The following is a 24,530-nucleotide window of genomic DNA, read 5'->3' as shown; positions in this document are numbered from 1 at the left end:
TCGAAGAGAAAATCTCTAGCCAACTCTATTCCCTGTGAATTGGGTATAGCAGTAAAGAGGGAAACTATGTCCAGAGTTGCCAGCAAACCATTACAACGCCATCCATCTTTTTTCATAAATTCATTCAAGTTTCCCAAAAAATGCCTTGTGTCTCTCAAAACTGAGGGTGTTTTATCTAGAACAGGCCTCAGCTTCTTTTCTATAAAAATGGAAAAGGGCTCAGTAAGCTAGCCTTTCCTATTGGCCTAAAAGAAGGTTTAATCAGGTCCTTATGTATCTTGGGAAGCCCTTGAAAGACTGGAACCGGGTGATGAAAAACTTTAAAATAATTCAGCAATTCACTCATTATTAACCCACTTTGAAAACAATCATACACCATAGAATGGATCTTATTAGTCATAACCCCTATACATGCATGCTGTATTTGCTCATAAGTAGAACTATCCGATAACATATTTAAAATAGAAGAAACATAAAAATGTCGATCCATCAAAACCACTATCCCTCCCTTATCTGCTGGTTTAATAACCAGCTCTATATCATTATGTAATGCTATTAGTGCTTTCTTCTCTAGTTTTGTTAAATTATAAAAAACATTGTTACTATTCCTAGAACATATAGCATTATACAAATCCATTTCACATTTTCTACAAAATATATCTAAAGTGGGGCAAAACATTGGTTGATACAAACTAGGTTTTCTAAAATCATAGACATTACTATTATTATCATTAAACATCGTTTTCAACATAACATTACGTACCTACATCTTAAGATCTACTACTGTCTCCGTAATGTCTGATCTCTGAACTGGAATAAATGAAAGTCCGCTCTGTAATAGCAATTCCTCAGAAGCAGTTAACTTCTTACTGGAGATATTCCAAACTAAACATTGGCTCTTTGGTCCTGCAACTTCTTCACCAGAACAGGTTGTTCCCAATTCCCTGATAGTCTCTGTCTCTTTTTCCACCTGCTGGATGAGCGGTGCTTGTTCACCACCCCAAATACTGACTGGGTAAAGGTAAAAGGAGAGAAGGGTGACTGATTGTAGCAAACTTCTTCCTTACATCTGGCTGCTTAGCTTGCTCCACCTTCTCACCCGTGAGGCCAGTCAGTCACATTTTAGGAGCAGTAATGTTTCCAGGAACGATTCCATTGGATGATGCATCTTCACTGTCAATAGGAACAGCCCCTTCTCCAATTTGTGTTGAATCACCATCTGAACTTTGCTGAGTAAATTGTGGCCAGGAAAACACATGCCCCTGCTTAAAATCAGTGACACCCTGATCTAACTTCTTGTTTTTCTGTGCCTCTGCTTTTGCTAATTTTATCTACAGTTTTTGTCCAAGAGATACAGTTCATTCCAAGGGATTTCATTTATTCTATACATTTAACAGAATAAGCTGGGAGTTTATGAGCAGGGCAATGTAAGCATTTGCATTCCCTAATAAAATTATAAGGTTGATTAGGAGGATATAAGAGGGATCAGAGGTGAAAACTGAAGTGTGTGCATTCCTCTCTGATAATTTCTGTTTGAGCAGAGGAACAGGAACCAGGCAGGGGTGTCCTGTTTCCCCTTTGTTATTTACTTTATATTTAGAACCACTGGCAAAGAAAATAAAGGACTCAGAAATTCAAGGTTATAATTGATATGGTAGTCAAGAAAAGCTAGCCCTATTTGCAGATGATATTATTTTATAGCTTATAGCACCAGAAAAAGACATTTCAGTGTTGTGGAACATTTTGAGGCAGTTTCATATCTTTCCAGGATACAAAATTAATGAAACTAAAGTAAAGGCAAAAGCTGTAAATTATGTACCCATACATGAATTACTTCAGCAATATCCATGTTTATGGGGACATGATGAAATACATAGGAGTATGGATTAAAAAGGATTCTGGTGTGGCAGCTAAGAATATGTGGGAAGAGATCTAACAAAAGATAATTCAAAAATGGAGAAAGTGGAAGCTCTGTTATACAGATATGAATAGCAAGACACAAGCAGTTAAAATGTTTTTAATCCCTTTAGTTTTATACACAGGTCAGGCAATTTTTTATCAACCAGAGGAGAAGTTGTAGATTGCAATTAATAAGGACATGAAGGATTTTATCTGAGGGGGAAAACAGCAAGACTCAAGTGGGATAAGCTGATTCTTCCAATTGAACAAGGTTTGGGATTCCCCAATTTGAAGGGGTATTTCAGAGCTACACAGTTAAGGCTCCTATACATAGCACACACAGAAACCTATAATTCAAAGTGCAAAGGGATGATGATGAAATGAGAGGGGGAGCTCAAGAAACAAGGAGAGACTGGGATTTTAGATGCAGATCCTTAAGGAGAATAACAATAACCACACAGAATATTATAGTCATAAAATAGCAGAAAGTATTCTAAGAACTAAGCCAATTCAGGAATGGAGAAACGAGATTCTGTATATAGGAATGACTGCAATTAGGGATACAGACAATAGGCAAGAGGTGGATTGAATTTATTGGAGAAAACTGGCAAAAGAACCAAAGTATTATGAGCAAATAATTAGAGAGGGAAAGGTAATAGAATGGGAAGAGGCCAAGAATTTATTTGGATCACAGACTAGAGATTGCCCTTTCTATCAAGGATTGATATCAGAGTACAGGTAAAGAGAAATAAATAGGGGATCCTAATTGAAAGGCCAGCACTGGTAGAGTTTAAATAGAATCTAGAACAGAAGCCGCTGTTTAAAAAGAATAATTAGTAGAGCATACAAAATATTGCATGATAACTATAAGAATCAATCAGAGGAGGTTAGAAAGGTGAGTTGTGAAACAGAAGGAGATTCTGCTTCTTGTTCTTCTGGTAATAAAGACCACATAGAGGCTGTGTCAGTGAAACCTTTCTCAGTGTTTCAATGGAAAATTCTTGAGAGAGGGGAAAAAAGCACAGGAGTTGACTAGAAGAATTGAGAGTCCACTGGAGATGAAGCAGAGATTGGGTTTGAGAGATGGGGAAGAACAGGAATAAAACAAGAAGACCTGGAAATACTGGGCTTTCTTAGACTTTGTTAAACTTGTCGGGGACTCTAAAGCATATGCCCTAAATCATAACATTAGCATTTGGAGACTAAAATCAGTAACTTGGAAACTGACAAATGTGGGATTACAAAGCAATAATTATATTTGTGAAACATAACAGAATAAGAAAATATGGAAATATTGGATTTGTGTGGACTTTGCTAAACTTGTAGGAGACTCTAAAGCATATGCCCTACTTCATGTCATTAATGTCTGGAAAAATACTAAGGAGAGGGGAAGAGGAGAGAGAGAGTTAACTGTAAGTAAAACATTTTTTTTTCTTAACAGTATTATTTAGGTGGTGCAAGGTTTTCTCTCTGTGTTATAAAGTAAAGTTTTTCTCAGTTATGTCTAAGTGTAATGGGGATCCTAATGTAAATAGGTCCTTCTGTTTATTCTTTTTGTTACTTTCTCCCTTCTTCTGTCTTTCTCCATGTTCACTTTTTGAAAAATTTAGGCACTGCAATGTAAAGAGGGGATCTGGTTAAAAGAGAGTGACAAAACAAAAATTAGTGTGCTTTTTCTCATTTTTGCATAGGGGAATGACTGGGTTAAGGTCATTAGCTTTATATAGTAACAAGTTTTAACAGAAAACAAGCAAATGAAAAAGAATATTGAATATTATATGGCCTTTTTTTCTAGTAAACAGTCCTGTATCTGGTTCTCATGTCACTAGCAGACAATCTGATTATTGAGATGAGGAGGATACTTAATTTTTATCAGGTCATCAATTAGCCTTGTGGTGGTGCTGCGGTAGCATTGTTGCCTCACAGTAAGACTTTGTCCTGTTCGATTCTCAGCTAGAGCATCTTCTGTGTGGAGACATGCATGAATGGGCATACCTTCGTTGAAGGTTGTGCATCAGAGCTGGCAACTCGGCATGTAACAATCTACTGCCAATCATTAGCGGACCAGAGTTCCGCTGTGGCAACCCCTAACAGCCGAAAGACACAACAAATCAGTTAGCCTTAGAGTAGTCTCTAAAAACAGAATGGTTTTATGGTAAGTAAGGTTTTACCTTCATAGTGAGTGTCACTGAAAGGTGGTCAAACTTGATAAGTGATGTGTTAACTGTAGGTGTTGAGCATGGGGTGGCTATACTGATGTGAACAAAGCCCAATGTTTTTGAATCCCTAGTTGGGACTTGAACCTGTTGGTCTAGGGAGCTGGTATTAATGAAGTCCAGGAAATTTTCTGTGCATTTATGTAGGGTGGTATGGGTTTCTCAGTCAATGGAGAAATAGTTGTAGTCTCCCAAGGAATAGTGTTAGGCTTGATAGAGAGGGATGTCACTTTGTTTAGATATGCCTCATGGGCAGCAGGTGACATGAAGGAAGTATGGTAGTTGGCTATGATATGATAATGAGTTCTATTTATAGAAAAAAGGATATGTAGGAATTCAAGGTTATTGCCTTGGCTGAAGAGTCTGGAAGTGAGATGGCTTCTTCAGGAATACAGACATACCTTATCCAATAACACTGCTATTTTCCATGTTGAGTCTGAGAAAGTGATAGCTATTGAAATTCTACATTTTGGTGGTGTTATTGCTGCTCTGAAACCATGTTTATATTTTCAATAGTTATGAATGCCTGCAAACAATGTAACTTCTTGTTAGGCATCAAGCATTAAGCAGTGCTACCTTAATATAGTTTTTATTTTGATTGGCTATGTCGTTAATTTGAGGGACTGCGTTTGTCATTAAAAAGCACTATGGGGGAGCAAAAGTCTTGGCCAATATACTGAAGCTGTGACAAAAGAGGTTCAGGCCATCCCTAGCAAAGTAGCCAGGCTTGTCAATTATCTCCTTCTGGGCTGATCTATACATACATACACACACACACACACATATATATATATATATATATATATATATATATATATATATATATATATTGGATCCCCTTAGAATGACACCAGTAGCTAAAGCAATAATTGAAGTTAGGTGTTTGTTTGTATGCTGGCAACATTCTTGGTGATGGTAGAATACTGCTCAATACTAGCTTCACACCAGTTTCAGATACATATTATTTGGACTCCATCATATCCCTCTGCATATCATCCAATAAGGTATGTCTCAAGTCATTCATTCCCAGGTACAAAATGACCATGTCATATGTGTGTTTATGGTGAAAGGGCGTCAGGTCCCTAATGACAATGTGAAGCCTGGCATCTGAGAGGCAACAAAATGTTACTCTGTCTCAGCCTGACTAGTGGTGCATCTGTGTGTCTGCCTGTGGAGTCACCTTTCAAGTAAGACATTACCAAATGTATTGTCTTGGCCTTACTGCTTTAAGGGCTTCGGCCTGCTAGCTTAGTGATCCTTTTTTGTAGTTGCATTTTCTGTAATATCTTTGTATGTTGCTTGCCTGTTAGTGTGATGCTGAGCCATTTATACAAAACCTTCATCTAGGAGGCCTTTGTGGTTTAGGCAGGGACTTTCTAAGTGCCACAGTTTAAGAAGGTTTATTTGTTTGCTTAGGGCATGATGGCATGGTTGTGTGAGGCAGGTGAGGGAAATGACAACATGCTGGGCACAATCTACTGTCTTTGAAGAGAGGTTTGTCTCCAGGGTAAGTAGATACTTTCATCTCTCACATATGGACTCATCCATAGGAAGAATCAAACAATCATCTGTGGGCATAAGGCAGTTCTTCCATTGCCTCAAAGTTCCTGTCACTATCAGGCTGGCAACAGATGATGAGGTACACTGACTTCCTGGAGTACAAATAAGTGCTAATAAAGTGTATTTGTAGGAAAGGTCTATATATTAGAACACTAAGATGAACAATGAGTAAAAGCTTTTTCTCCAAACATATGAACCTATATGAGGCATAATACTAGAGGGGTATCTTCCTCTACTTCTTATAATGAAAGGAAACTGTGACATACTTGATATATAGTTGCATAACTTTAAGATTTAGAAATAATATGGTATCTGAGTCATTTGGCTAGGTGGGGATTAGCACTTGTAAGTAAAGGTTCCATGTGTGTCATGTTTCTTAAGACATGAATGACACAGCCGTGTGTATTAACACCTCTGTTTGTACAGATCCAACACCGTTCCAGACAATCCTTGCATAGATTGCTATAGCTCACGTGTCTTTTGCTTGAACTATTATGTCCTCCATGTATTCTCAAAATACTTCAGACCAGTCAGTTATCAGTGATAGAAAAAATATAATCGAAAAGCTATAGTTTCAGTAATTACTCTGTTTGACAACACCATTTCCTGTCACTAAAGAAAAGCCAGTGGGGAGGAATGAAATCAATATGTAGCTACTGTGCAACTCAGAATAAAACATGTTGTTTACTCTTCTTTTAACAAATGTGCTGTTGAGTCACTAACTCAGCGCCATTTCTCAGCACAATCTCAGGTCAAAAATCATTGGGTCTTACTGTAATTCTGCTATTTAATAATCATTATGGTGATACAACCTTTTCCAGTACTGTTACTCAACTCTAGAATACATCTTTTCCAGTACTGTTACTCAACTCTAGAATACATTTCCTTAAACAATTAAGACAACTACCATATAAAGTTGTATTCAGTAGCAGCAACTACTGGGTGAAAGGGGATAATGAAAATATTTGGGTAATTCACTATCAGTTTTATAATATGATATGATATTATAAATGTTTTGCTTGATGTAAACAGCTGTTAAAATTGACATTACAGGATATCAGTGTTTCATATAATTTTTGGTATCCCTAAAATGCACAAAGATTTTTACCAAACCTTTCATTCAATAATTGTTGCTGCAGGGTTATACTTTTATATTTAGATTGTAAGCTAAATCCTGTTGGTTGATCTGTTCCATCTTATATTTATGATTCTTGGAATTTCTTTGAGAAAATTGCCCAGTTTGAGATAGATGCATCTGATTTTATTTTAGCTGCTCTATGCATTTCTTCTTTATGGACAAGTATTCTCCAGAGAAGAGAATTATTTGCTCATCATTAAAATTTTAATACTACAGATGTTAATAATATTTGTGCATTATTAAATATGGTATCACGTAACAGTTTATTTTTGTTTGAGAAAGATGATTGTAAATTAGCATGGTGCTACACTGGGGTTGTCAGTAACTCCAACATTTGCAAACTGAGTATTAGGACAATTGGAAGAACAAGTTTTGTATATACATCTATCATTTAGCATGTGGGTAGCGGGAAGATCATTTTTTGTAAATGCATCTAGCATTTAGTTATTTGGACAATGGGAAGAGCAGGTTTTATACATGTATCTATGATTTCAAATTGGTGACTTTTATAAACATGTTATAAATTATTTATTTTTCATCTGGAGGGGTACTATTACACAGTTTGAAAAAAATTATGAACTATCTCACAGTTTGAAAAGAAATTATGAACTATCTCATTTCTACTGCTACCTTTTTGAAATGTAAATATACCTATTTTAGGAATGTTTTTAGTTATGTAAATGTTGAGCTAAAATAGAACAATGAGAACTGTCATTGTGATTCTAAGATTTTCAGGAAAAATACCTTTACCAACAACAGTTTTGCATAAGATTAGTAGCCATCCTTACTACATGAGGAGGAATATGGTGAAAAAAAAATCAGACTATCTACACTCATTTCAAATAAAACAGTGTTTTAAAGAATGTGAAGTACAAAAATTGATATTTGCTGAATGAGGGTGTAGTCTTTAGATGGTTAAGTAGATCTGTAGTGATGTTACTATATAGATTAATTACACTTTTACCAATATTGAGGTAAGATTCAAGCAGACATATGTAATAGTAATGCAGTTTGGAGGAACGTCATGCATGCTTTTGGTCTCAGAAATTCTGTGAATAATTGTTCTATCATAAACATCATTACTGATTACTGGATTATTTTAATGGGTAATGGTGATATGATTTTTTTTCTGCCTAGGAAAGGTAATATTGTAAACGTTTTCTTAAAATTAAGCTTACTGTGTAATTTAATTTAATCCTGATTTACGCTCTGGATTAACTCTAACCTGTGGAACTTGTTTAACTTGCTTACTTATGTAATCACTGTAAATAGTCTCTTTGTAATATGTAATGCTGGTATTATGTAATGCTGTATCTGCTTACCCTTGGAGCTTTTCTCCCCGGGCCTCCGCTGAAAATGGACATGCATCCAGTCAGACTATCCCGGACAACAAATGTAAAATAAATAAAATAAAAAAAATGACAAGCAGAATATATGCAGAAATAGTAATGATCCAGCTTCATATAGTATAATTATAAAGTGTTTAGGGCTATACTAGCTATGAGAATGCCAACTGTGTTGCTAAAATTTATAGATATAAAGCAATGTGAGCTTGTGGATGGGAAGTAAACATTTCACAAAATTAACAGAACGGTGATAACACAGAGTGTAAAACAAATGTTCCTAGTGTTACTGGGTCTTGATGTGGAGAAAGTATTTGACATAGTTAGCTGGGATTTTATGAGTAGGGCAATGGCAGCATTTGCATTCTCTGAAAGATTAATATGGTTGATTAAGAGGATATAGGAAAGGTTAGCGTCAAGAATTAAGGTGGGAGGATTCCTCTCTGATGAGCTATGTTTGAACAGAGAAACCAGACAGGAGTGTCCTCTTTCATCTTTATTTGCTTTATAGTTAGAGACACTGGCAAAGTAAATAAGGGTATAAATGGTACACTAGTCAAGAAAAGTTTATTTGCAGATGGTTAAATCCAGAAAAGGACATTTTAGTATTATGGAACATTTTTTTATCATTTTTATTGAAGTCAAATCATAAACATTTCTAAACAATGTCATTTAATAGATACCATCATATAAGATACAATGTAATATGGACATTGTTCAACATTCTAGATACAGTATAAAATTATGACATATTCATTGCCATCAGGATATGTACAAGGGCAGTGTGACAGTGGTGACATCTGCGGTGGGAGTGACAGATGCATTTAAGGTGGAGGTGGGATTACATCAAGGGTCAGCTCTGAGCCCTTTCTTATTTGTAATGGTGATGGACAGGTTGACAGACGAGATCAGACAGGAGTCCCCGTGGACTGATGTTTGCAGATGACATTGTGATCTGTAGTGAGAGTAGGGAACAGGTGGAGGAGACCCTGGAGAGGTGGAGATATGCTCTAGAGAGAAGAGGAATGAAGGTTAGCAGGACTAAGACAGAATATATGTGTGTGAATGAGAGGGAGGATAGAGGAATGGTGAGGATGCAGGGAGTAGAGGTGGGGAAGGTGGATGAGTTTAAGTACTTGGGATCAACAGTTCAGAGTAATGGTGAGTGTGGAAGAGAGTACAGGCAGGGTGGAAAAGAGTGTCAGGAGTGATTTGTGATAGACGAGTACCAGTAAGAGTGAAAGGGAAGGTCTACAAGAGCGTAGTGAGACCGGCTATGTTATATGGGTTGGAGACAGTGGCATTCACAAAAAGGCAGGAGTCAGAGATTGACGTGGCAGAGTTGAAGATGTTAAGATTTGCAATGGGTGTGACGAGGATGGATAGGATTAGGAATAAGTATATTAGAGGGTCAGCCCAGGTTGGAAGGTTTTGAGACAAAGCCAGAGAGGCAAGATTACATTGGTTTGGACATGTGCTGAGGAGGGATGTAGAGTATATTGGATAAAAGATGCTAAGGATGAAGCTGCCAGGTAACAGGAAAAGAGGGAGGCCTAAGATTAGGTTAATGGATGTGGTGAGAGAGGACATGCAGGTGGTTGGTGTGACAGAACAAGATGCAGAGGACAGGAAGAAATGGAAACAGTTGATCTGCTGTGGAGATCCCTAATGGGAGCAGCCAAAACAAGAAGAAGATTCATTGCCATCATTATAAATTCAAACAATCCCACTCACCCCTCCCCCTTTTCTCCATCAACAGTTTCCATCTATAGTTATACCTTCCAGTTAGTCCTAAATTGTTTCAAACTCCATTTTTACACACCTATATTATAAAATAGTCTCACTTTTTGCCATTTTTCTTAACCCCCTCTTTTCCTGCCCTATCCTCCTGCAAACATACCAAATAATTGCATACTTTTGTATTATTTGGTCCCATTTTCCATCATCCATTCAAAATCACCCCTTCATCTTTTTGCTATTAAGCTTCACACCCATCCATCTCAAATTGAATTTGAATTGTCTTGGATTCCTTCCATCTGTTTTCTTTACCCCCATCCCTAAGAGATAAAACTACTATGTACAGGGTATTTGTTTACCAAATATCTTTCTCCACACCTCCATATAGGCTCCACAAATTTATTTAACTTGTCTGCATTCCCAAAACATATGAAGATTACCTGCTTCTGTGCTTCCACATCTCCAACGTTATCTTTTTCTCACCTGCCATTCTTGCAAAATTTGCATTGGTGCCCTTAAACATCTATGTAAAAGTTAATGAAGATAAAATAAAAGCTATAGCAGTAAACTATATAGCCACACAACAACTGGTTCAACAATACCAATAGCTATGGGGATATGATAAGATAATGAATTTAGGTGTACTGATTTAAAAAAAAATTGTTATGTTGGCTAAGGATATGTAACTAAAGAAAGGATAATAAAAAACTGAGAAACTGGAAGCTCTTGATTATGGCTATGGAGAGTACGGTATAAGCAGTTAAAATGTTTTTACTACCTTTAGTTTTATATAGGTCAGGCATATTTTTATGAAACAGGGGAGTTGTGAACAATAATAAGTAAAGAATTGAAGGGATTTATTTCATAGGCAAAGAGGGCCAGAGTTAAGTGGGCTAAGTTGGTTCTGCTCTTGGAAGAAGGTGCTTTAGAATTATCTGATTTGAATAGTTACTTTAGAGCTATACAGTTAAGGCTCATATACATAAAACAACCAAAAAGTCATAGCTCAGAGTGGAAAGAAATAATGATGATGAAACAGGGAGGAGATTTTGAGAAATAAGGAGAGAGTATGATTTTAGATGCAGGTCATTAAGGAGAATAACAATAAGCATACAGAATATTTTATTTATAAAGCAGCAGAAAGTATTCTAAGAACTATGTCAACATGGGGATAGAGAAAGTAAATTTTACCAGTATAGATGTCTGCAAGAACAGATATAAAAAACAGGTAATATAGGACTATAATTTACTGAAGAAAAATAGCAAAAGAACCAAGGTATTGTAAGCACATGGTTAGAAAAGGAAAGGTAATAAAGTGGGATGAGGTGAAGCAGAAGTTTGGATTGTAAGTTATAAACTGTCTTCCCTATCAGGGATTGATAACAGAGTATAGGCAAAGAGAAAGGGATAGGGGAGTCCTAAGTAGAAGACCAGCTCTGTTGGCATTTCTAGTTGCTGATGCAACAGAAGCTGTTACTAAAAAGGGATAACTAATAGGACATGACAACTGTAAGAATCAACCAGACATGGTTAGAAAGCACTGGGAAGAGAAAACAGAATGGCAACTTACAAAGGAACAATGGGAGGACATCTGTATGGTTTAGGATTTGTGCTTGGAAATATTTACATAGGCAGTTTTATACCCCCAAGTAGGCATCAGAGATTTTTTTTCTCAGGTAGTTAGCAAATTCTGGAGGTAAAATATTGAAGAAGCAAATTATTGTAGCTAAGGAATGATTCTTTTAAGTTGGAACATAGAATTTAAATTGCATAGACACAGTAAGCCCTTATTAAGTTTAGTGCTATTGGCTGCCAAAAAAGCAATTACTAGAAAATCAAAATCTAAATCTAAATCAAAAACAGCTATAATTGAAGTACTAAATATAGTGAAGGAGATAAAAGAACTGGATGTGGGATCTTTAGAAAAGGGAAGGAGCAAATCACATAGAAATAAATGAAATTTCTGGGGAAACCCATGCAGAATAATGTTCTGGGATTGGAGGAATATGATTTAAGGGAAGCTAGCAACTGAGTAATTTATATTATGTTGGAGTGAATGGCAATTGTTAAAAACAAAACAGATATGTATACTGCATGGTAAATATTACTGTGGTTTATTTTTTATTAATGTATATGTGTACCTGTGTCACTGTCTACAACAACTTTTAATGAAGATGTTTTAAAAAAAGAGTATATGCAGTTACAGTACCAGAAAACCAAATGGCACCTACATGTTGCTTTTCTTCATTCTGTAGGTACATTGAGAATAGACCTACAATGAATTTAGCCCACATGGGGAAAAGCAGTTGGGCCCAGAAGACATTATAATTTTCAGGCCACAGGCATAGTATTGCTAGAAAGCTGCCACACATAATTTATGAGCACCAACATTTTATAAAGCATTTGTATAGAAATAGTACATTAATTTAGCATTCACTGGTCTGCAGTGGTTCCATAAAATTGTCTTTTGAGTGTTAGATCATATGGCTCTAATAAAATGACTAAAGGTGACTTTAACAGTATGTTAGAACAGAAAGAGCTGTAATGGCAACTGCACTTAAGAGTTAGTCACCCCTTTGGGCTTAATCAACAGGTCAGCATTTAGTCTGCTCAGGGGTAGACCTTTGAAGTCAATGGGAAGATTCTTTGTCCTGATATTTCTTCTAACTACATTAAATAATATATTCATTATTTCTCACATTGCTGACAATACTTGTCTTGATTTTGTCTCACTGAATTGACTGAATATATTTTAAAATATTATAAACATTTTCACATTTTCAGTATTTGTATTTATAAGTTTGTTTTTACTGAGTAATTTATTTTAAAATATTCAGGAAGCTTTGTGTTTGCCGCATCATTTTCAAGCTTATTTCTACAAAGGCCTTCTGCACCCTGCCATTCAATTTTCTTCTTTCTAGACATTTATTTCCTGGGGAATTATATACCTTTTCCTCTTCCAAGTATTTGCCCCTACATCTAGCTTTCCTTACGATAGAGGCTCCTGGAATTTCTATACTTTTAAGTCCCATAGTTAGACTCTCAATGACTTCTGGCACCCTCCCATCTTACCTCTTCCCACTCACTTTACCACTGTCCACTCCCTACTAAAGGTTTCCTTTCCAACTGGACCTCAAGATTATAGACTAGTTGCCAGTCTCTGCCTGAGTACAGTCAAATGTTTATGTAAGTATAGCTTTTTCTGCCGTATACAACATGGCTTTTATAATAACTTGAGAGCCATTTATGTCATTATGTGCACTTTTTATAATATTCTGATATAAAGAAAGACATTCTTACTGGTGTAATTTTGATCAGATGGGAAGGCTGCAAATCAGCTAGCTACACCATACTTCAAAAAACTTGAATATCTTGATTTTGGAGTCATCCCACTCAAGTTGTTATGCAACTATGTTTTTATATCTTATTTTTTAAGTAAGGACTACTTCATATTTGTCTGATATTAGCTATCTAAATATAGGTATTCCACAAAATTTGGTATTGGGCCATAGACTTTTCTTTCTGTTTATTAATGATCTTTCTTTAACACTTCCATAACTTCAGATAACAATGTATGTGAATACCCTTTTGTTAAAATGTGGAAAATCAATAGTCACAGTACAGGAAGAAAATATAAAGAACGTTAAACCCCTTTTGCTTTTAGCTATACAAGAAGAAGCTCATCATTAATTTTGCTAAAACCTCATATATGACCCTTGGTACACATCAACAAATCAAAGATGCAACTGGTATCCAGGTGTCTAACTCTCCTTGATCTCTCAATTTCTGGAAACTTTCTTCATAGATACCTAAGCATTTGACTTGACCCATCACTCTCTTTTAAAGATGATACTGAAACTCTTACTTGTAATATTCTTATTTAACTGAAAACATCTTAATAGGATCATAAACCCTTTGACCTTTAAAAAAAGGACATCTTTAGATTTGAAACTCTTTATATTTAAATTAAATATGCACTTCTGACAACTGCCATCAGAAGTACATTTATAACACCCATCCTTCAATCCATGGATAACAAAATTTGTTATTTCATTTGTTTATCTGGCAATAGATAGTACCATTGTCTGCCTCTGAAGAAAGTAAAGTGGATATCAACAATGGCCCATAGCAACTTCTCTACTCTCTTACTTACAATCATATTTAAAAGCATATACATCATAAATGTCCCTCCTCTAACCATCAAGTAATAGATCAAGACCCTCTACTACCCATTCAGAACGTGGGAATATAGTTCTTTCACCTTGTATAGTCCTACATTTGGTTTGACTTTTGGAGAAGAGGCCTTCAATAAAGTTTCATCAGCCACAAGGAACTGCCTTCTTTCTAATATCCCAAAGAAACTTAATTATAATACATTCAGATTTACATTTGCTAGCCACCTGAAAGCTTTATATGGATATACTTTCTTTTAGAGTAATTCCTAGCTCACTAGTTTACTCTGATATTAATACCTGACACTGGAACTTGCATTATTTACAACCTTGATTAAGCTGTCCATTAGAATTTCATGATTTCCTTCTTTACTTCTCTATACTCCACCATTTTACAAAGCTGACTGGTATATTAATTAGTGCTAGCCATCACTTCTGCTGCGTTTTCATTTTTTCCATTACTACTTATTTTGTTGACTTTTATCTGCTGTACTCCAAAGATTTACAGTTTACTCAGTGTTATTTCCAACATTTTATCTTTCAGCAACCATCTATGTTGTAATTAGTTTTATAGGCTATTAATACCAATCTATGCATCGTATATGTTTTGAAATTTATATGATGTGTGTATATGTATGGAATTGTGTTGTGTCTCAGGTCATGGCTGACAATGGTGTTTGAACACATTTCCTTACCTGCTAAAGAAACACTACATACATTATTAATTAATTGTATTGCCTTACTACATAACAAATACAGCATCGCTGAAAATATCATGGATAGTTTCTCTTTAAGATATGTTGATCTATTAGCATCCAAATTCTAATTTGGATTTAGCCCTAGTAAAGTTATAACAGAAACTAATTATTTAGTTCAAAATGTTACAGGATGTGTTAAGGATTATTCCCTTTCACTGTTAGAATATCTGATTATGTAGGTCCCAGATGTGTAAAAAATATGTTTTGATTTTATAACTGTAAAAACAAATCATGAAAATAGCTGTTATGCTAAGGATTTTTGGAAGGGTGCAAGCCCCCTTCCCGTTCACTCTGTCACTGGAGAGGCTATGCCCCCACAGCCATGCTAGCTATGTATACTAACTCCAAGTTCCTTTACTTTAGAATATCTGTCATACTGTAAAGTACTGCAGCATCAGACATTATATATTATCCCTAGATCTGCTGTTACAGTATTTCCAATATGAGAAGTCACTTACAAAGGAGTCATCATGTCACTGAATGATATTAAATCCTTTATTTCTGTTAGATAATTATTTCAATCATTATTAGAATTAAGACCTCCAAATAATTAATTTTATTACATTCATACTAATACCCAAGCACCAGCTGAAAAGCAATAATACTATTTGTTAATATTTTATCAATATTCTACAGTTAGATAAGGCTTCCTAATTTACATTTGCCATGAAGCCAATCTTAAATGCTTTACAAAACAGTATAGACATAAAAATGTTGCAGTTAAAAACTTATTCAAAATATGTAGTTTTAGCTGACTGTATTTTAATAATCCATCTAGTTGCATAATACAGCTCTTTTTATCAGTTCAGGATCATTATGGTAGAATCTGAATATAACATTAATAACATAAAACATGAGTATTAGCTATACTGAAAAAGGAAACAACAACAAACAAAAAGTTAATCTATTAAATATCTGGCTGACTCTCTTTCTAATATTACTTTATCAGTATTTAATAAATAACCTCAAATAGCCGTTCAAATATTTGAAATGCCAGAATATTATTTCATCTGTGATTTTTCTTTTTACGGTGGGGATAACTGATTTCCTTAAATGATTTCCTTAAATGTTTGCTTTTTACCAAGCTATTTATTTTTGCTTCAGATGATTTTTTTTATATTTCCAAAAAGACAAATGGCGTAATCAATAAAAGGATTTTGTTAAAGTTTATTTGGCTGGGCAGTATATTCCTTTAATATCATGGTGAGTATGGAAGGAAAAGAAATTTCTTTATTCCAGTTCTAATTTCTTTTATGCTAGCATAACATTTCAGTTATATTCATAAGCAAATGTTTAACTGTCATCATATTTTAGAGGAATCAATCATTTGATTATCTGATTATAAAAAATTGAGCAACTTCATCCTTATTTTGATATATAAAAAATGCCTGTGTTTGTGGTCAGGCACAAGTATGTTAAGAAATTATTGTGAGAATTTTAAGAATTATATATGGATTTAATCATATTTTGATTTTAGTAATCTCATTCTAAATGGCAGTTTCAGATTCAGTTGTATATTATCCACTCTAATTTCCTCATTAATCATAAATGGGTTAATACAAAATCAACAGTGCTCCAGCAAATAACATAAAATGCCGCTTGTTTATAATGATAGTGAATTATCCTCTGTGACCTATGAAAAGATGGGAAAGAAACTGTTCTCAAAATTATACAGGTTTTTAGTAATACAACATTAGTACTCTCAAATGAGACAAAAGAAGTGTTAGAAGATGTTTCTGAATCAATAAAAAATTATATTTTTGAAAATCTGTAAAGAACATCAATCAAATGTCTATGAAACCTTACAAGTAATATCCTTTACATGGCTTATAAGTGGAATTTTCTATATTAGGTTATTTGTTAAAATGTCTCTGGATATAGAACAACCTGACTTTATCTCTTGTGGAAAATTCCATAGACAAACCAGGTTAGAAACATATTTTAATGGCTTGATGGTAAGTATTTCATACAAATATTCAAGAATCACATTTTATATGACTCCTTTCTTAGTTTCTGCAATATCAAAATGCAATCAGAATGTGTAATCTTGCCTATACAGATTATTAAACATTAATTCTATGGAAATATTTCAAGAGCATCAAATGGCTTGTAATTTGCTATTTATATTATCAAAAAAGTATAACAAAAAATGGAAGCAGAGAATTCCCCAGCTACTCAAGAACTTTAGGAAATACTACCAGAACTTAGAAAACTTGAACTAGGATTCTGGAATTACACTACATCAGATGTGCTGTGGAAGAAATGGGACACTATTAACCATTGCATAGACTCCAAATAGGCCTGTGATTATTGATATTGACTGAATGGGTCCCACTTGTAAGCTATACAATTGGCACATAGTCCTGGCACTTTGCCCACTAGATTGTATTGGCCATATTAAAATATGAGGTATAAGTTTTGTGGTAGCCCAGAGATGTGCCTTATTCTATCTTAGTTTAGTTGTGTTTTTAAATATTGCCTCCAGTAATTTTGTTTATAAATAAATAGTTGATAATACTTTTGCCGTCTTTCTTTTTTTTTTTTTTAACACATTCATTGAATTGTCACTTAAGACATAGGCAAACATACATTTATATAAAAGAAAACAAATCATATTAACAAATTCCCAGCTGCAGATGTTATAAATGACATATATTCTTTTGTATATTTGTCATCAATTCAACATTACATAAATTGATCAATCCCTACCTTCTCTTAAACCTCATTTCTCTTCCAAAACATTATTCCATATGTATTGTTCCCACAATTTCGATTTTTTTTGTACATAATTTACTCCTACCCTATTCTAAAGATCCCACTTCCAGTTCTTTTATCTCTTTTAAAATATTCAGTACTTTGGTTTTCATTTTCTAGTAACTGCTTTTTCGGCAGCTACCAGAATTAACCTTAACAAGGCCTTACTATGCCTAAGCAATCCAGATTCTGTATCCCAGCTCAAAAAATGATTTCCTTAGTTATGCACATTTGCTCACTCAATATTTCTGATAGAGTACTCTATAAGGATTTTTTTCAAGTCTACCAATTCATTACAGTCCAAAAGCATATGTTCACTGTTGCCTCTTTCTTTCCCATCACACCGCCAACATTTGCCATCTACCTGAGAAAAAAATTCTAAAAGTCTTTTTGGGCTATAAAATTAGCTAAGCAAACACTTCCAAGCAAAAATTCTAAATCTTCTAGACTTTTGTTGCATATTTTGGACCCATATATATGTCCTTCCATTGTTTCCTTGTAAATTGCTTAACTAAACTATCTTTCTAATCTTTCCTCGCCTCCTCTGATTGACTCCTATAGTCACTGTGCAGTATGTTATATGCCCTACTAATTATCCCTTTTTAACAGCAGCTTCTGTTCTAGATTAAATTAAAAAGCTCTACCAGATAAGGTCTTCACTTACGATTCCCCTTACTCTTTCTCTTTGCCTATACTCAGATATCAATCCCTGTTAAGGAGGGCAGTCTCTAGCCTGTAGTCCAAATGTCTTCTTGACTTCTTCCCATTCTGTTACCTTCCCTGTCTGGATATTTGCTCCCAATATATTGCTCCCTTTGCCAGTTTTCTCCAGTAAATTTCAGCTCCCTCTTGCCTATAATCTGTTCGCCTAATAGCAGTCTTCCTTATCAGCAAAATCACCTATCTCCATTCTTGTGCTGGCTTAGTTTTTACAATACTTTCTGGTACTATATGAATATAATATTCCCTGTAGCTGTAGTTTTTCTCCTTAAGGATTTGCATGTAAAAGCCCACTCTCTCCTTATTTCTTCAACCCCCCCCCTTTATCATTATCACTTTCTACTTTGAGATATAGCTTTCTGTGTTACGTGTATGATCCTTAACTGTATAGCTCTTAAGTATCCCAACAAATCAGGCAATCCCAATCCACATTGTTCTATTGGAAGGATCATCTTATCCCACTTGACCTTTACCCTTTTCCCCTTACAGATAAAATCCTTCAACTATTTATTAATTACTGACCACAACTTCTCCTCTGGTGATAAAAATATGCCTGGCCTATGTATAAAGGTAAAGGGGCTAAAACATTTTCACTGCTTCTGTCTTGCTATCCATATCCATAAACAAGAGCCTCCATTTTCACAGTTTTTGTTTAGTCTCTATCCACATATCCTTAGATGCTATAACATAATCCTTTTTAATCCATACTCCTAAAAAGTTAATTTTATCATGTCTAGATTAATATGAGTAGTGATACAACAATTCATATGTGGGTACATAGTTTACAGCTGTAGCCTTTGTTTTATCTTCATTAATGTTATATCCTTAAAAGACTTGAAACTGTCTCAAGATGTTCCAGTACACTGAGATGTCCTTTTCTGGTTTTATCAGGTACAAAATAACATTGTCTGAAAATAAAGTCATTTTTTCTTGATTACCATACCAATTATAGCCCTGAATTTCCGAGTCCCTTATTTTCTTTGCCAAATGTTCTAAATATAAAGCAAAGAAGAAAGAGGACACCTCCACCTGGTTTCTCTGTTCAGACACAACTTATCAGAAAGGAACCCTCCAACTTTAATTTTTGCCCCTGATCCTTCATATATCCTGCTAATTAACATTATTATTGTATCAGGGAATGCAAATGTTTCCATTGCTCTACTCATAAAATCCCAGCTTACTCTGTCAAATTCTTTCTCAGCATTAAGACCTACCAACAACAGAAGTATTTTCTTAGACTCTGCTTCCCTCTGGATCATCATTATTCTTTTAATGTTGATAAATGTTTGCCTCCACTCCACAAAACCACACTAACCCATATCTATCAATTTTGGCAACACCTTTACCATTCTTTTAGCTATAGACATAACCATTTTATAATCGCAGTTTAAAATTGAAATGGGTCTATATGAAGCTATGTTTGATAGGTCTTTACCATCTTTAGGAATTGCAGCCACTGTAGCATTCTTTCAGGATGCTGGTGCTTCCCTTCCTTTTAAAATACTGTTAAATGAAACCTTCTAGATCTTTATCACTTTCTTCCCTTCTAGCTTCCAATCTTCTATAGAAATACTACCTGTTCTAGGAGACTTTCCTCCAGATTGATTGTACTGTTTTTATCTCATCTCCTCTAACTTAACTGATAATTTTTGAACCTCATCTTCCACTAACCTTGGCATATTTAACTATTCTATAAATATTTCCATTTGTGTTATTTTTTGATTTCCACTTTTCTCTGCTTTATACAAATATTCATAAAATTTCCGAAATGACTCTAATACCTCTACAGGATCTCTGTTTATTTTTTTTGTTTTAGACTCCCTAAGTTTGGCAACAAACCTTTCCACTTTCTGTTGCCTAAGTCATTGCGCTAACAGTTTTTGTGCTCTGGAGTTATCATCAAAAACATTTCCTTAGCAGCAATTTTTCTCATCTAGTGCATATTATCTAGATACTCCCTTATTTTATTTTTAGCACTGTGCAATTCTGCCTCTTCTTGTTCTGTAAGATCCCCCTTAATCTCCAATACTTTAACCTTTGTCAGTTTGTTGTTGTTTCTTAACCATATCTGTTTTTCTTTTATTTCTACCCTATTCTTAAACTATACTTTAATGTTATCCCTCTCACTAGCTATAACTTCTAATGAAATTTCTATCTTTCCTAATAACTCTTGAATAATTTCTACTACCCATTCCTTAAATTCCTCTCTTTTAACAGGTTGGTGGAGAAGTACTACTGTCTCATTTTACTTCACTACCCTGCATTTTTTCTTAGTTGTTATTGACACACGATCTGAAATTGTGATTGGATGTGTGTTGAAGCTATCAATTAAATCTACATGTGACTATGAAATATAATTTATGTCTAGTCTAGCCCAGTTGTTGTAGACTGGAGAATAATATGTAAATTCTCTGTCTGAGTTCCTACTACTAAATTTACATCTTTCACTCAAATATTTTCATAAATTTCTTCAGAAATCTACCCTCTTTTGTTATATGTTCCCTTCTATGCTCCCCCAGATTCATCCTCACTTTTATAAATCAAATCCCAGTCCCCACCTATAAGTAATATTCGCTGCTGAAAGTTGATTATTTCTCTAAAAATTTTCTTACACTCCATTGTAGCAGTTTTAGGTGGACTATAATTACATGCCAATGTAATTCTTCTCCCTTGGCAGTAGCCCCTTACTACCACAAATCTACTAATATCTTTTTTCCTCTTCCATTTATCAGCATTGGAACTCCTCTAGCAATTAATATAAATAATATCTTTTTCCAAGATATTCCACTGAATAACCATCCTCACTGTTGCAGATTTAATTCCAGTACTCTTGTCCTCTTTCTTGCACATTTTTTATTTAGTTTTTTTTTTTATCAATACTACATTGCAATGTATGTTTGTTTAAGAGTCTCTGTTGATTTGGCACTTCTTTAGTTAATAAACCTGGCATTTTTGGAAAACAAAAACACAATCATTCTAAATGTTTTGATACTAAGTAATTACTGATGTATAGCCACATCAAACATATGGGATTATTCTTAGATGCATGTACATTTGATGGGATTTTTTAACAGTACTAGGAAATCAATGTAAAGAAGAAAAACAGGAACAGTAGGAATTTCAAATTAAGAAGACTAAATTCAGCCTGGGAATAAGAAAATACTTCTTCGTGAAAAAAGGTGATGAGCAGGTAGAATAAGCCACTGGATTAGGTGGCAAAGAGCAGAACAGTTGACTCCTTCCAAAAACATGAGATGGAGGATATCAGTAAAACTGGGAGAGCAGCTGCAGAGTGTCTGTTTCTTTAGTAGGACAGATTATACAAACTATCTATTTTATTTTGTCTGCCCAACTATGAATGCATGTACATCTGACATATCCTAATTATCATACAGTGGGACTCTAGCCTGTTATTTTATGTAATCCTATTAGGAGTAGCAGTGCTGCAATATTGGTATATTCTGAAAAATTATACAAATTACATGTAACCTGTAGTACTCAGTCAAACATAATTGCAACAGTAGGACCCTAAATGAACTTTACAACAGACGAAGAAAGTGATGACCCCCTGTCAATATAGCACCTGCCTCTTAGCCCTATGTGAAGAAGATTTTTCCTATAATTACAATCACAGTGCTCTCAGAGGAGGTTTAGTTGCTGTGAGTGGTATTTTGATAAACAGTGTTACTAGGTCAAGCAACAGCAGGCTGTCTCTCCCTGTTAATACTCTGTTAGACCAGCCTATACATTAACCTTTTAATTTTTTGTGTCCATCAAAGTAATGGTAACCATAGTGCTTGCACTGATAATGAATTGGGATGAGAGCTTCATTCCTTTGTACTATAGCTGGTAAGATGTTATTTGAAGGAACATTGAGCATATTGTACTGTAACTTTGAATTCAGGTTACTGTTACGATTTGTGTATTGATGTTGTTGTACTGTTGCATTGTAGAGGAACAATTTATGTCACTTGAATAGAGTAGAATGTAGTGACGTATAGTGTACTGTCTTAATTTTGATGTCTTAAAGCTGCTACTAGTTGGACACCAATACTTAAAGACATTGGTTGTCAACACTCCTTAAGGGACAACTATTGCATATCTAATCATAGCTTGACATTACAGATTACACTAATATGGATAGTCAATGCCAAATTTGTTGAAATCCATTTGAGTGAGTCAAAAAATATGTTGCTAAGGGAGCATACTGATGTGATTTTGTTTTTTTAGTCAGGTTTCGTTTTTCTCCTATTGCAGTCTAAATCACTAGAATATGAGATTATCTTACCCTTCTAAGTCTTTTAAGTTTTGTTTGCATTGACTTAGATTAGCAGAATTTAAAATCATCGCTCAGTCTGACTGCCTCCAAAGTGTCTGAAACTTTTCTCTAGTGACACTGTCTGGTTTGGGTTCTTTGTCATGTTTTAAATACATTGTAATAAACTTTCTTTTTCTGATACTGAAAAATGGTGCTTATATATTAGTTTTTTTTTTTGAAAATACAGAAATTATTTAGTTCCTCAAGTCATTATGTTATTTTGATACTACAAAGTAAAGCAAATGAAATTCTCAAAAAACTCAATAGGTTATAAATGACAGCACACAGTAGAAGAGCTGTGAATTCCAACAAGCTAAGTAAGTTTATGACCTTTTTGGGCAGGAAAAAGAGCTATAAATACCTTGTTGTGTGTGCTTTCCTTAGCCAGAAATTTTAAAATGTGATGGGAAAATTATGTAAGAGCCAAAGAGACAAATTCCAGAATAAAGTATCAGAATATCTCATTGACACCCAGTGTGAGATGTACTGAGAAAACTTGAGTAAGACATGAATGCCACAGAGGTGAAGAACAGCTAAAATCATGTTTTTTTTTTTGGCAAGGTAAGGATAATTTTATATTTAGGAAAATACAATCTGGGAAAATGAAACATTTTGTTTAGGGCATAGTTGTCCATTAAGAATTACTGGGTCTGTAAATGTAAAGCATTATACTAAAATGTTTTCTGATGGCATATATGTTTTTTTACCAGGTCTTAAATCAGCTAATCTGGTTAGCACAGAATGACCCAGTATGGAAAATCAAAGCCTTTGCAGTAAAAGGTATGTGACTGGAAGAAAGAGCCAGTAGTAAACATCACTGAAGTTTCTTTTACATTTTTTACCTGTATGCCATTTTGATGGGATTACCATATTCTCAGTCTACAGTGACAATCATTCTATGCCTGACTTACATATGTTGTATGTCCTAGAGACACTTTCCTGTGAATATCTATGGATATATTACCCTCATAATTAGCTACACTATAAATATGGAATAAATATGGAATCAAATTAAATATGGAATGACTTGCTTCTGCAGTAAAGCATGTCAGAGAATATCTAATGAATCTGGAAACATTTAATGTCATTCATAGTAACTTATTATGACTTTTACAAATCAACTCATATCCTATCACAGGAGAATCTTAGCATGAGGTTGTGGTTTTATTAGTGGATCATAAGAGCTAAGTTGTTTCAGCTACCCAGATTTCATAAGAAGAGTAACACATCACAGAACATCCCTTGATGATTGTGATTGTGAGACATTCTTTCATTAGTATTCATGTCCAAGCAAACTCATCAGCCTGTCAAGAGTGCATAAAAGCCTTTATCTTTCACTTATTGTTACAGACTGGCTAATTGACACCAGAATTACACGCGATGCAGCACAGAGGTAATGCTACTTACTGTGAGAGAAATATTAAAACAATTCACTGCATTGGTAAGTGCAGTTGCAGGCTACCTTATTCTCTGTACTTCCCTGTAATTGAAATCATCTTCTTCTTGATACCACATATAGAGTACCCTAATGTTAAAACAAACTGCATACTCTCCTTAATGAAAGAAATGAGAAGTGTGCCATCAGTCATTGGTGACCTATGCCAACAAACATTTAAAAAAAGATGTATAACAATTTCCTGGTTCCCTCTAGTGTATGTACTACAGTCACCAAGGACTTGGAGTTAGACATGTCATTTGCAGCTGTTGGAGTGTCTTTGGTGACCAAGACACTCTTGGAAGAAGGGGCAGGGACTTCCATTCTGTCTAGCCAGAATGCTGTGTCTATCCTTAGAGAGGTCACTGCTGGCAAAAGTGGGTCTATTTTTTTTCAGAAATTACTGTCAAAGTAGGAAAAATTTAGACACATTTATTCTCCTGTCTCAGTTACTTTGGACAGGAGTGATTTATTAAGCTT

The 24,530-nt window shown here is 34.8% G+C and overlaps 1 protein-coding gene across 1 annotated transcript in view; it reads left to right on the top strand.

Moving 5' to 3' along the window:
• Window positions 1-24,530, top strand: part of HEATR4 (HEAT repeat containing 4) — a 390,162-nt gene that overhangs the window by 214,358 nt on the left and 151,274 nt on the right. The window contains exon 12 of the mRNA XM_044074085.1: window positions 23,326-23,395. Coding sequence (XP_043930020.1) covers window positions 23,326-23,395 — 70 coding nt within the window. The remainder of the gene's footprint in view (window positions 1-23,325; window positions 23,396-24,530) is intronic.

This window comes from Protopterus annectens, chromosome 6.part0 (genome assembly GCF_019279795.1).
Source record: "Protopterus annectens isolate FY-2018-M chromosome 6.part0, PAN1.0, whole genome shotgun sequence".
NCBI classification, from domain to species: Eukaryota; Metazoa; Chordata; order Ceratodontiformes; family Protopteridae; genus Protopterus; species Protopterus annectens.
This window is presented reverse-complemented; position numbering and strand designations above follow the sequence as displayed.